At 42.8% G+C, this 14,839-nt stretch overlaps 1 protein-coding gene across 2 annotated transcripts in view; it reads left to right on the forward strand.

Annotated features, from left to right (window-relative positions):
- Positions 1-7,039, forward strand: part of LOC138603444 (fibroblast growth factor 14-like) — a 63,292-nt gene extending 56,253 nt beyond the window's left edge. For both annotated transcript variants that reach the window (XM_069675227.1, XM_069675228.1), the window contains exons 4-5: positions 5,817-6,015; positions 6,245-7,039. In XM_069675227.1, the coding sequence (XP_069531328.1) occupies positions 5,817-6,015; positions 6,245-6,393 (348 nt within the window). In that variant the 3' untranslated portion in view covers positions 6,394-7,039. The remainder of the gene's footprint in view (positions 1-5,816; positions 6,016-6,244) is intronic.
- Positions 7,040-14,839: the final 7,800 nt, after the last annotated feature.

Raw genomic sequence — 14,839 nt, forward strand, 5'->3', positions numbered from 1 at the left:
GCTAAGAGCAAGAGCTAGGTGTTGCTTCCGTGCTATGCAGCTAGCGGTATTAATCGCTTACTCTTACTCTTCACTGTCTCGTCTCCCTCTCTCTCTCGCTCGTCAATTATTAACCTGTTGTCGGCCACCAGGAAGGCGCATGCTAGAATCAGTTGCTGCAAAAATTTCCAAGATTAAAGTCGTTACTTTACAAGAAATATATTCTGATATTGGCTTGGGTTAAACTGATAATGTTAAAGAAAGAACTGAAAAATGTATGAGAAAAAAAATAGAATGTCCTCCGCAATTAAATCACAAATTTACTGGAAAATAATTTGAATATTTCTGAAATTTAAAAGTCATAAATATGAGATAAAACTCTGAAACTCTCTAAAAAGTATGTTACAAATTTTTGTCTTTTTTAACTTTAACTATGCAACACATGGACCTAAAGTCTTTTGCAATATCTCCAGTGATATCACAACCTTGCTGACCGTGTAGCCTGCACATAGTATTTTTGTTGGTGATATAACTTGCATTTTTGAGCAGGTGCATGTTAGCTTTGGTGTAGCTGCGTGTGTGGGCTTTGGTGTTATGACCCGGCTCAGTGTGAATCTGTCTTCAGGCAGTCAATCAGTCCGTCTTTAGCCCACGAGGCTGCAGAGTCAGATCTTGAAGGTTGAACTTGTGGCCTCGCAGTCATTCAGCAGCTGCCCCGGTCAGCGAGGCCTGAACTGTGTGACTTCCCTCAGAGTGCAGTGTGATGCGATTCATCCAGCTCTGTTCAACAAGACATGTATCTGATTGTCTGCTGATTAAACGCGGTAATACACGGGTACATTTATTTGCTTTTGCTGTGGAGCACCCGGTGAAGCTGTGGCAGCACTGGGCAGCGCTAGTCGTGCTGAGTTGAGATGCTTTTCCCACTCTAGTCTTGAGTTTCTTATTTTTAGGTCTTTAATGGAAAGGGGACAAAGTGCTGCCTGTATCAATTTAGCATGTTTTACAGCAACATGCTAATGGGCTCCACTCTATCTGATGACAGCTGCCAGAAAAAAAGAGCTGCTATTCAGGCAGGCGAGGATGCACGAATGTTATGTGCGTGTATTTCACAAGATAACAATGCGCATGCATGTTTGCAGCCTGTTCACTTTCAATAAATCTCTGCAGAGAAACGACAGCGAGGGGAAAAAAAGAAGAGAAATGCTAAGATAAGAGAAGGGAGAGGGAGAGAATCCCCTGCTGTTTTTCCAATCAGGAGGCGTCGTCCTGCTCACTGGGTGATTTATTCTCCCTCCTCTCCTTCATGTCCCAATTTCAAACTCACCCCACCCTCCGTCTCATTCATTCATCCTTTCTCCCCGTCTTCTATCTGTGGGCAGCTTGTGAAAGCAGCTATTTAGAAATGACGACAGAAAGGCATTCAGGCAGGCAGTGTTGTTAAAGTGACTCACCTGAAAGAGGGCTGAGGTTTTCGTTTTTACAGTGCACTTTTTCTCTCTAAATTCACTCTGAATAAATCTTCAGCCGAGGCTGAGAGACGCCGCGACATCAAACATCTTTTATTTTAAAAGCAGCATTAAATGATGTATGACCTCACTGGCCGACATTAATAAGTGTCTGGCACCGCTCTGAGGATCATCCTCCCTAACAAATGAATAATGAAGCGGGGGTGCAGGTCAAGACTAAATATATTATTAAGTTAATTTAATCCTGGAAGAAAATATGAAGAGAACGACCACAAGTAGCCTTCTGGTATCTTTAAAAGTGGGCTCTATTTTTAAATATTCTTTGCTCTTAATGACCAGTACCAAAAGTTTCTTACTCACTCCTGCCTACCCTTTGACGCAATCTTATACCTCTTTCCCATCGAAATTAGCACGTTGACGCAGGTTTTTCAGACCCAGGAACGCCCGCTTATAGATGCTGATTGTCTCTTTTCCCATTGCCAGTGAAGTACACTCCTGTCTGTTTTTTTCCTGCTGCGTCACCATCTGACGTCACAAACAGAGTGAGTAAACAGTGAAGACGTTACGGTGGTTAGGTCTTTATTGTATCTATTACTCCTTCAGTCTGTGTATCGAACTCGGCGGCGACAAATTTGGAGCGATGTTCGAGCGCTGCTCGGACGGAGACGGGCGGAGTTTGTAGCTTAGATGACAAGGAGTCACAGAAGTTAAAGACGGAGCATAGCATCGCGACGGAAAGGGGGCGGAGTTTGTCGACACAGGTTTTGTGGTCCCATCAATGCCGATCGGAGCTGAGGCTATAATTACCAGGGTCTACTGCAGAGTCATGTGACCCAGGTCTGAATGCTGATTGTAACCTTTCTCATTAAGCAAAAAAGTCGGGTGTTAGCAGGATATTTGACTAGTGGGAAAGCGGCTTCAGTAGGTTTTTGCTACAGGCTCTAAATGTTATACAAAGTCTTTAACATTTTGAGGGAGAAGATTCTTACATAGACAGACTTTTCTGTTGTGGTAAGATAATTAATTTCTAACCAGAAACAGCTGTTACATCGCTCTCTTTAAAGCCACCAAACTCCATTGACAAAAGCAACAATTTTACCTCGCAGAACAGAGGAGGTGCTTGTCTATGGCTGCCTCGATTGGTTTGTTTGTTTGTGTTATTGTGTGACTTAAGTGTTTTAAATGGTAAGTTCGGATTCAACAGAGTAAATGTGTTACACTCAAAAACATGGCAGTAGTAGACAAACAACTGCTGTGTTCTGCAAGATTAAATCACTGTTTTTTTCAATGGAGTCTGGTGGCTTTGAAGAGGGCGATGTCACAGCTGTTTCTGGTTTTAAAAGAAAGCTTTCACTCGTTTATAAATGGTCTATACCTGTAGCGATTCTTTCCATAATGTTGTTAGACACTTAGAATAACTAAAATAAAATAAAATGATATGGGACATGCTTTGTTCGGGCTCATTTACCCTAAGGAATTACAATTGGAGGGATCTCTTGGAGCGAATCCAAAACTTTTTGAACCCAGGAGTAATTTAGACCCTAAAATATTTAAAAACAGTCCTCAGGATTAAACAAATGGTAATTCCTCTTTAATAGAAATCAAAACCATGTTTATCAAAGGAGAACATTTAATTTGTGGTTCTGTATTCATGTGTCTGACAGCGCCAATAAATAGAGCATCCATTCATTAAAACCTGTCTTGTTCGTTTAGTCACATTTCATATCCCAGAAAGCCCTCCTGCACCTCCCTCCATTCATCCCCCAGAGCCACAAGTGTGTGCGCACATGTGTGTGTGTCTTTACCCCTCGCAGCTGGTGCGACCCAGCCCTGCTGCCTCTGAGAAGTGCCGTCCTATGTGAGCACGAGTGGATGTGGTAGAGCATGAGATATGGCACATTATATGTAAAATTAGCAATTCAAGTGTTTGGGTGTGTATTCGTCTCTTTTAGCTCCACACACACACACTCCATCTCGCAGCCCACCCACCCACTGACACTGACCCCTCCCTCTCTGCGCTGGTTGGTTGCCACAGCTACAGTGTCGCCTCTCTTCCTCATGTTGCTATGAGACTCGGACCGACAGACCTGAGCTGAATGACAATGCGTCTGTGGCTCTGGCAAGAGGCCTACATCAGCCAATAAGAGGCCGTCTAGACAAACACTTCCCAATCTGGGATCTGGGGACCTCGGGGTGATTGTTTGGGTTGGCAGGAGCCTCCTCAGCCGTCTGAGGAGTGGTTTATTATTAACTCTACTTTTTAATTTCCTCAGCAATCGCCTCAATGAGAAAATGTGTCCGTCCTTGTAAGCGCAAAGATAATCAGGGTTCCTTTATGAAATTTGTTTGACAGGAAGATTGTTGTTATATAAGAGGAGATAAGATTTATATGTGTAGCAATTAAGAAGGACAGTTAAAGCTGCGTTAATCAATATTTTTTTAATTGAATAGATCACTTATTATGTAAAATATGAAAGACGCTTTCATAATGTGGGAGGTCTCAAACTGGGGTATGTGGAGCGCCTGCAGGGGGGGTGTGGATGATGTAGGGGAAGAGGGTTGAGTGAACTCTGAAGTTGCTAGCAAGGCTATGATGCTAACTTACATTATTTTATTTGTTCCACAGTGTTGTTCATTATTTTTTAGCTGGTGGGAGAAAAGATTTTGGGATTATAAGCACTTGTGGTGTATTTCTAGTCTGAGTCGTATTGACCAATCACGTTTGAGAAGGCTTTTAAATGACCATCTTCTTTCATCTCCTTTCTCATTCTTACCCATTTAGTTACTAGAAAACAACGACCTACAAACAGAGGAGGAACTCTTGGCTGGGATATCCTTAATCTGGATATGCGCTGGCAACTCTGGGAGATTGGGAATTTTGCCATAATTTGGCTTGAGAGGAAAGTTTATGGGTTCCAAGATGGCTGCCATGTTGACGAACCAACCAGGAACAGCTCTATGGAGCTTTTTAGCCTCTTGTAGCTCACTGTTTTGGTTTTCAAACTCCTTTATTTACCTGAAAACTTGCTGAGAGATAGTTTGAAAACCTGGGATGAGTGACATATTTATAACATTGTAAAGTAAAGTTGTATGTGCATTATTAAACTGCTGCAGTATGTTTTATGTTCTGTTGCTTTCACATGTTACTATGAAATCTTTGTGTTGTAGTTATTGCTTGTGTTTTGGTTTAATCCCACTTTCTCACACAGATTATTTCTATTTAATTTGATTTTAAAAAAAGAGTCAGAGGACAGAACTATTATTTGCAGTAAAGCTCTTCTTAATGCTTTCCGCATGCTCTTAGTGCAGGGAGTTGAATCTGACTTAAACAAATCACTTCAAGGTTCCTGGTTCGAGTCCCGAATCAGACGTAGCGGGCCTTTCTGTGTGGAGTTTGCATGTTCTCCCCTCCGGGTACTCCGGCTTCCTCCCACAGTCCAAAGACATGCTCGCTAGGTTCATTGGTGACTCTCAAATTACCCGTAGGTGTAAATGTGAGCGTGAAAGGCTGTCTGTGTCTATGTTTGATTGGCTGGCGATCAGTCCGGGTGTAACCCCGCCTCTCGCCCAATGACAGCTGGGATAGGCTCCAGCTCTCCTGCGACCCTGATAAGCCGTTTAGATAATGAATGGATGGATTGATAAGTTTAGAGAAAGATATTTGATGGTCATGAGGTAAAAATGCTCTTCCATTTGGACAAGACGATGAATTTTAAGAAGTGACAAAGAGCTCAGGGAGTTTTTTCACTATTTTTCTGACATTTATTTACCCAGACGTAAGTTAATAAAGCAAAAAGGATCCATGGATTAGCTGGCAATCATTAGCTGCAGCCCTGACAGGGAAGGTGGTGTCATAATCTTTCTATTAAAATGGGTATATCATTGAGATCAGCTTCAGGTTTGGGATGTAAATAATTCTTTAGATATTGCTGTTCCCTCATACGTATTTCTTAGACTGCTTTGATTCTGACCCCTTAGACCAAGAGTGTTTTACATCAAGCCGTACTTTCCCCCTTGCTGCGCCTCACTGGGGAGGACGATTTCTCACCCAGTAAGAATAACACCTTGACTTTGTGCTGAAATATGTTCCACTGGAGGCGCCGGTAAACCACAGAACGAGTTTGATACATAACAGTCGAGCTGATGGCTGTGAGGGGTGACACCCTTCTGGCTTTGTGTCACCAGAATCAATCTGCTTTTCATCTGTTTGGTTTGTTGTTCATGTGCATACAGAGAGAGTGTCAGGGAGGGGGGGATTACATGGTTAGTGGAATACTTTATTTGGTCTATTTTATGCTGCTCCTTCCTCCCTGTCTGTGGCTTGCCTACTTGGTAATATTAAATGTATTTGTCTGTGTGTCTCTGCAGGAATTGTTTACAGCAGAATGTAAGTTTAAGGAGTCGGTGTTCGAGAACTACTACGTGATCTACAGCTCGATGCTCTACAGACAGAAGGAGTCGGGCCGGGCCTGGTTTCTGGGCCTTAACAAGGAGGGTCAGGCCATGAAGGGCAACAGGGTGAAGAAGACCAAACCAGCTGCACACTTTCTGCCTAAACCTATAGAAGGTAACAAACATTTTACACACGTTAATTTAATTTTCATTTCAGATTTATTTGTCTGTTTTTTGAAATGTTTGAAGGGATTATAGAGTAAAGACACAACTTTTACTCTCTTAACTTGTGTCTTTTCTTCATTCACCTGCCCCTTGACATCTCCCATCTCCCATTGTTCTCCTTCCTGTCCCTTCCGCTTACTCTCTCCTCCCCCTCTCCCATCCTTCCACCACATCTCCAGTTGCGATGTACCGAGAGCCTTCATTGCACGACGTAGGGGAGGCGGTGCCTAAACTCGCCGGGGGCCCGCCTTCCAAAAGCACAACCAGCGAACCGGTGATCATGAATGGCGGAAAACCAGTCAGCAAACCTGACAAGGAGGAGACATAACCCCACCCCTCTATTTACCGCCACCTGTCCGACCAAAGGCCAGGAAAAGACAGAAACTCGCCCCACTGCTGCACTCTCAAAAACTCCAACAAAAGGTAACAAAACTAACACGTTCTGAGTGGTCAGCAGTGGGGCCGCACGTCCCGCCTCACCTCTCTCCCTGTTGGATGGATTCGGCGTCTCGGGCAGGGCTAGAGGGCAGAGCACTGCAGCTTCTGGCAGGGGAAGAGGAGGAAGACCGTAAAGTCGGGCCAGCCAGATAATCTGGAACTGAACCAGTGGCATGCCCTCATATGGGAGACAAAATGACTTCTTAAAAGTATAAACAAAACAAAGAAAAAATGGAAAAAATGTCGTCTTCACCGGTATTTTTCTGTGACAATCTGTAAGAATGAGGCCCCTCCTTTTCTTTTCCCTAATGTTTTCTGTTGCCAGGTATGCTTGCTTGCTGGTGGCTACAGACGCACACACATACACACACACGCTCCTACCCACTCCCACCGAAAATCGACCACTTGGCTTCGATCTTTACGTTACTATAGGAACAGATTTAAAACATCAGCAAAACAGCAAACAACGAAAATTTACAGGGTGCTTAGTCATCGATGAATTAAAGAGTAATTCCTGTGGTTTTAAAACTTGGCCCTGTTTTACTTTGGGTCTGATAGGTACAAAAAATATGGAAATTGCTCCAGTAGATTGCTTCAACCAGCAGCCGTGAAACAGGCTGTAATAGCTGCAAATGAGCCTTATCGAAGTACGTCCATTAAAAGTGTTTCATATAGGCTCAGATTGTTATTAAAACTGTCTGACAACATTACAGGAAGGATCCTTACAGAGATATCCTCTTTGGTAAACAGAAACAGCCGGTACATCGCTCTTTTCAAAGCCACCAGACTCTATTGACAAAAACTCTAATTTTACCCTCAGGGCCACTGGTGTTGCTGATCAACGCTGCCTTGATCTGTTGGGTTTTTTGTATTATTGTGTGTTTTACTATTAAAGTTTTGGATCAATACTAACCCTGAAAAACATTAGAACCACACAGTAACACAAAAAAATACATATGCAGTAAATAAAGCAACTCCCCTGTTCCTGAGGGTTACATTTGTGTTTTTGTTAATGGAGTCTGGTGGCTTTGAAGAGAGAGATGTAACGGCTAATTCAGGTCTCAAAAAAGCATCTTAATCTTTAACAAAAAGGTCTATCTCTGTGGGGATCCTTCCTGTAACATTGTCAGACACTTAGAACAGCAATCTGAGCCTGTCAGTGGAACTTTTAGTGGACGTACTTTAAAGAGGCGCATCTGACTGCAGGGATTACGTTGCAGCAATTACAGCCCGTCCCGAAGCTGCCGGCTGAAGAAATCTACAGGAGCAAATACCATCTGTAGTCTCTGTCCCTAATTTAGATTACATACTCTATAGCTTTTATAAAGTTCCTATTTAAAATCACTTAGCTCTAAGCATGTTTGTCTTTTCAGTGTTCCTTATTATCTCCTTGTTTAGTAGTTAATTACCCTGCACACACAGAGCACTAGTGATTCAAGCTACATTGTTGTACAGACACAAAACAGATTTCCTTTATACGTATGATTTTAGTTTTTCTGTCCCTTTCACATACGCTATACTTTCCACGTTGTGTAGCTCAAAAGAGGACGAGATCAACTCACTTGTCAATTTAAGGAGTTTTGGCATCATGTTTCTCAAGTTAGTGTGTAGCTGAAACAAGAAGGATTTCCACACATTCCCTGTTTGTAGCATCACGGAGCGTACAGGAGGCATGCTGGCGTCCAAGCAGCGTGGTAGCAGTCAGTGTTTACATGGAGTAGCAGATATTGTCTACGGAGGTTAAACAAGTACAGCAGTACTTTGTGTTTCTGTTGACCAAGTACTTGAAATATGCAGGTTAGAATGAGGGTAATAGCAAACAGGGTAACTTATGTTAAAGCCACTATGTGTAGTCTTTGAACATTTCCTACCCAAAGGTGCCAGCAGCACATTGTACCTTGAACTTGAACCATATTCTATCAGTAAATAGATGATAATTATGCATTTGTTTGAAATTACAACATGGCTGTTGTTGCTGCTCGAGATGAAGGGAATATAACGACCCCTTTAAACATAGACTTTATATAAGACGTGCACAGAGCCGCCATGATGTCACCCATTGGTTTTGGCCGGGTGGCAAAATTTCATCATGAGGGCGGAGCTCGACAGGAGTGAGGTGTTATCAGCTAAAGTGAGCTTGTTAGCTGTACTGACCAGTGACTGTGTATAAAGATAGACTATGTCTCCACCTCCTCTTGTTGTACAAAAGTGAAGCCAAAATCCCCCTGGAGCAGGCGCTGCCATCTTGCTCACTTGAGTGTGTGCAGTAGCGATCGGCCGCAGTATTGACGTCCCTCCCCTTCCTCTACCCAAAGCTTACCTTTACTTCGTGGCCTTGCCGTGTTGGAGCCCTCATGTGGGCTCAGTCTGCAGCAGAACAGCTTCTTGTGTCGGTCTGAAGGAGATATTCACACTTATGTAAAGTTCAATGACTGTAGTGTTAGTGTTAGTTATGTCTCCTCTCGCCGTTCCTCCTCTACTCTGCTACTCGGGAACAGAGCGCTGCGGGAGCCCCATTTGTCAACAGAGCTGTCGATCATGAGGCCAAACCCCCTTTTTTAAAGCATCAAATAACAAATTAAAAGTAAACTTGTCAGAAAAATGAACACTTGGACATAAAACAGCATGATAAGAACTAACTATAATGACAGAAACCATGTGTATTTTGATTTTATAGTTTAACTCATGTCTCATCTGTTAACATGGAGGAGGCGGGCTTTATGAGCTATACTGCAGCCAGTCAGCAGGGGGCGATAGAGAGGGTTTGGCTTCACTTTAGGGAGCTGTCATGTCGTCCATCTTATTATACAGTCTATGGTACTGACAGAGGAAATGAACAGTCGACTCCTCAGAGTGTCTTTTAGTCAAATCACAAGATAGCCGCACACTAAATCATACTTTGCTTAATGGTCTAAATTACCTTAAATGGGCCCAACATTGAAACTTGAGTTTGAGACTATAAACTCATGAGGAAAATACATAATAAGGTAATAAATCAAGTGGCTCTTTATTTATATATTTAAAGCACTTTCTCTTTGGCTTCACTTTTAACAGACGGCTGCTTTGTCCAGTTATGATGTACAGTCTATTTAGTTGTCTTTTGTTGGGGTCTTTTGACTTCTGTCATGTTTCTGGAACATTGAATGATTTGACGACTGGGCATCAATCACGTTTGGTTCAGTGAAATGTAAATCTGCATTACCAGTAACTTAGAAATGTATTAGAGCACTTTTTTGTAGGGATGCACTTTATTGGATTTTTTGCCAATATTTTCCAACCCTTTTTGCCGATTTCGATACAGATATATTAGGCATGTTTTTTTCCACCTAATTGCAGACACACACATTAAGTCACCCCTGTAGTGGCATTACGTTCTCACGCATCCCCCCTGAAACAGGGCAGTGAGGGAGACATGCCCGGACTTGTTTACTGCACCTACTACGGAGGCGTCAGTGATCGCTGATGGACTCTTTTTATCGTGTGTGCGTCATCTGCCGATGTCTCATTTTCAAGCCATAATCTGCAGATACCGATAACGTGCCGATAATATTGTGCATCCTTACTTATTAGTCCCTGAAATGTAGCTATAAAGCACTTACATAAATGTTCAAATACCTTAAAATTGTACTTCACTACAAATCCGGAGTAGCAGATCAAGTAATCCGACATCCTGAAAGATGAACACTTACACATAGTGGCTTTAAATTAGCACACAGACCTATGAAATAGGGCGAGTTTACTAAAAAGAGTGTTAGAAATGTGTCTTTTTCCTGTAGAAAATAATCAAAACCAACAAAAACAAATAGCACACATTGATTTCAGTGTTACACGAAGCTGTCATCAAATCAAACACAGAGAACTACAAGGCAGAAAATCAAACTGCCTTGAACTGAAATGAAACCAAATAGACTCCCGTGCTTTGCCCTCTCACTGTGACAGTCGACATGGCACCAATCTGTTCAACATTCAGCCTTTCTGTTTGCTTTTTTAGACAGAGAGACGAGTAGGCGCCAATTAACTCCTCAAAAAGTCCCACCAGTAGTCTGTCATATCACTGAGGAGATATTAATACTGTGATCCAACACATATATCCAGTCAGGAACAGAAACTGTGCCTCTCTTTTGCTTTGAATCCTAATTTTGTGCAAAATTACCACTTTGCATTTTAATTACATTGTTAAATCAGTGTCAGATTTACTGAAGAAGAATGACCGCCACAACAAAGAAACAACCCTCCCCTTAGAAAAACACAAGGCTGAATGATTAATCCTCACAGTTGTTCCGACATTAAGCGAGCCCGAATCAGCTGCATCCCCCGCCTCAGCAACAGGTGTGTGTCTGTGAAGCGCTGCCGCACACACGTGAAGAGCCAATCTGACGCGTTTCGTGTCGCCCCGCTGTGTTGTACAAAGGATGCTCTCGACAGCTGAAGAGACTGTGAAAATACGAGACAGCTGACAGTGTTTCTAATTGGCATTTCTCACATTGGTTCCTCACATACGCCACATGTTTGTCTCCTTCTCTGGTCTCATTAGCTGTGTTCAAATATGTGACTGACCAGCTCACATTCCACCAACTTATTTAGTCTCATCCCTCCATACTTTGTTGTAACTTTTTCTAGAGGGAGTAGTGATAAAAAATAAAGCAAAATGTGTGTGAAAAAAAGATCACAACATTTGAAGCATTTTTTTCCTGTATTTTTAAACCTGGGCCCTACTTTTTTTAATGGAGTCTAGATGTCTTCTGGGTATAAAAGGACTTGTTGCAGTAGGTTGCTTCGGCGAGCAGTCCTAACACATGTAATGGCTTCAAGGTCACATCCATTGAAAGTGCTTGTTTCTGCAAATTAAAGGCTCAAATTTATATTAAAATTATATGACTACATTTTGGATAAGATGCCGACAGAGATAGACCTTTTTCTAAAGGTACTCTCTTCAAATCCACCAGACTCCATTGACAAAAACGGCTAATTTAAATTGCAGAACAAGAGAGTTGCTGGTCTACGTCTGCCTTGTTTTTGTGTGACTTTAGTGGTTTAATAGTTTGGTCAGATTAGCTTAGTCCCAATCCAGGGGCTGCCGCTTTCGAAGGCCGATTGCGTCACAGAAGCATGCAGATGCGGCCGACAAATGCGCCCTCCTTTTCCCGGGCGCCAAGCCCAATGTATACCGAGGTGCATTGCGCGCCAATTCAAACAAGATCGGCTCTTACACAGCCGAGGAACACACTTTAAATGTAAAAGTTTTCGCTTTCAATTCAATCGAATAGCTAGCGATACATATGCTTAAATAAACAAAAGGGCCCTTGAAACAAATTATCTTTAAAATAAAAGGTGACGTTAGTTATGCTAGCTAGTTAGCCCGCTAGCTACCTGTTGCTAGGCTACAGGAGCGGCACTTGGTGACGCAAGGGTAGGGGCGGGAGCAGCTGGTGATGCAAACAGGAAAAAAAGACTCAATCATGGCCGAGGTGGACAAGCAACTCCTGTGTTCTGTGAGGTAAAATTACTGTTTTTTTCAATGGAGTTTGGTGGCTTTCAAAAGAAGCATCTTCCTCTTAAACCAAAAGGTCGGGATCCTTTCTGTTACATTGTCAGACACAATCTGAGCCTATGAGATGCGGAAACGAGCACTTTTACCAGATGCAGTCGTTAGCGCCAATTTTGCAGATGCCAGCTGAAGCGATCTACTGGAGCAATACGAAAAAAAAACATGACCTGTTAAAATTTAGACTCCAAAATATGTCGGAAAGAGGCCCCAGGTTTAGAGATAGCAGAGTTCCCCTTTAAGTTTGTGTGAGTTGTGATCTCAATGCTGAAAATCTGCAAACACTCGTTAAATGTATTGCTGCTGTTGGATCATCAGAAAGTGTGATTTTATTTTGGTAATGCTGTGGAGTCTTTTTATGCGAGTGCCTCTCATTGATCCTGGGTGGCTGCAGATTTTTGCTCAGACGTCCTGGGCTCTGGCGAGACCTCACGGTGATGAGGAAGAAGTCTTTTGTTGTGCTTGTTTCACGTCGCAGAAATGTGGATGTAACATTTATTGACTGCTTGTTGTGTCACATTAGGGGGTTACTAGCAAAAGAAAAAAATAAACCCTGACAATCAGGTCTGTAAACTTCTTTTTTATTTTCAATGTGTGTTGTCTCAACTGCCTGAACGTTTGTAAGACTCCACTTTAATTACAGTAAAGAGGACGATGTTTGTACTTTCCTGAGGAGACATTAGCAGATACAATCAGGAACAAGACTCCGGGACAGCGACTGCTTTTCACTGAATGATTATCGAGCTGCTAATTTGTCCTACAATGCTGGCAGAGGAAAAAGACTAAGGAACCAAATCTTCCTCTGTTCAGAGATGCTTGTTATGTTAGCCGTAGCATCTTGTTAAAAAGCAGCTATTGAAGATCTGTGGCTCATTCTCAAGATTTAATAACGGCTGAGGCCAGAGAAAAATGGCCTGGTTTCCTGGCGACTGACCAAAAACACTGCTACAATAGTGTTTCCAGGCTGGTAATCACAGTTCAAACAACGAAGGCGCAATTACTGTCAGCGTCTCCGGAGAGATTCCTCTCCACTGGTGGTTAGCCAGGTACCAAGGCTACAATTATGAGATATCTAACAGCGGGTTCTGCTCAGGGAGAGAGCGGCTGATTTAATTAGAAGTGAGCAATCACGACAGCATGGGTCATTTTTAATTTCCACATACAAGGACCACTCATGTTGTCATGGCAGGTACACATGTAGCTACCTTTCTTCGTCCTGCGTGGACTGTAGCTCTGAAATCAGACATCAGGAGGCACACAATGGACCCAAGCTAACAGGACAAGAAGGCCTCTGTGACCTGGTGCACTTTAGAGACACAGGGACATGTAACAGTTAGCACTGGACTCATACTGTAGCTCGTCTCCCTCAGGTTTTCTTTGCAGCTTCTTTTTTTCCCCTCCACTTTATTCCTCTTACAAAAGGCTGCCTTATTACACCTGAATCAGTAAGCGCACTCTCCTCCTCCCAGCTGTTCCTTTCTCCGAACACTCCCACACATCGCACACAGCAGCAGACACTCTTCATTCTATTTTACTTTTCAATTATCCTTTGATCCCCGATCTTCTGTTCACTGTAACTATGCTAGCTTTCGCTCTTTTGCTCGTTTTGTAATCATGCAGCCAGAGAACTTTTATTCCCACCTCCTCTTTTCTCCTCCTCTTCCTCCTCTCTGTTTGGACTGTTTCCCACTTGTTGCATGGTTTAAAAGACGAAAGATGACTGGGGCTAATGCATGTGGTAATGTAGGTAATGTGTTATCAAAACAAAACAATTATTTACAGCATAGCACCGGTGGATTTATGCATCTGGCTCATCTCTGCTGTCGCTTTGCACTGGTAGAGTTTCATTTATACATCAAGACTAATTCATATCAGTAAAATGTTTACAAAAATTCATGTCTTTCATGAAGAGAGCGTCATTCTGGAGGCTGGAAGATGGAAAACACAATATATGAAACAAAAATAGACCCAAGTAATTGCATGATTGCTGCTTCCTTTAACAATCATGGATGGAGGGCAGGAAGTTACTTTAGCTGCTGGTAGAGTTAAAATCGATGGTGGTAACTAGCCCTTATTTAAGACCAGAAAATGACACAGTATTATAGTCCTGAAAAATACGAACTCGCCGAATTGAAGGGTATCGCATAAGTCAAAATGAATTACACAAAGAAAAGTGTCTTCCATTAAAGTCAGTAGCTTTTCTCCCATGTTAGGTGCTTTTTGACGAAAGCACCAGGAACTTAATGTTTCCTGTGGCCCATTGTTGTCTGCGTTTCCACAGCGGCCTAAAGTCCCGGGAAGATTATGAAAATCAGGCCAATGACGTATTTCTCGTTGCGAGTCGCCGTTTCCGATTCCCGCTGGATGTCCTCTTCCGCATAAATGCTCAGCAGGGTCTGCACCTTGTTGTCGAAGGCTTTCTTCTCAAAGCACGATAACTGCGAGCTTATCAATGCACTCTTTTAAACATGGCGGGTGAAATAAGTACTCGACCAATCGGAAACGATCAGCGCTGCAGGCCCCGCCCTGAAAGTTCCTGGACCTTTGGAAAGTACTGCGTCCCGAGCAGGGACTTTTCAGGGGGTAAAATCTAGACCCTGGTTCCTGCTGTCGAAACGCACAGAGTTCCTCAAAAAGGTTCCTAGTTCCTGGGGAAAGTTCCTGCTGTCGAAAAGCACCTAATGACTGGAGTGCTGCTTGGTTGTGCTCAGTGCTGCCACCGGTGGTCAGAAGCCGTATTACACTAAAACAAGTCCAGCACCCCTTTTTTAATTAAGACCGTTTGGCACTT

Source organism: Semicossyphus pulcher, unplaced genomic scaffold, assembly GCF_022749685.1.
Source record: "Semicossyphus pulcher isolate SPU_LCO1_2020_fin unplaced genomic scaffold, fSemPul1.0.p SCAF_24, whole genome shotgun sequence".
NCBI classification, from domain to species: domain Eukaryota; kingdom Metazoa; phylum Chordata; class Actinopteri; order Labriformes; family Labridae; genus Semicossyphus; species Semicossyphus pulcher.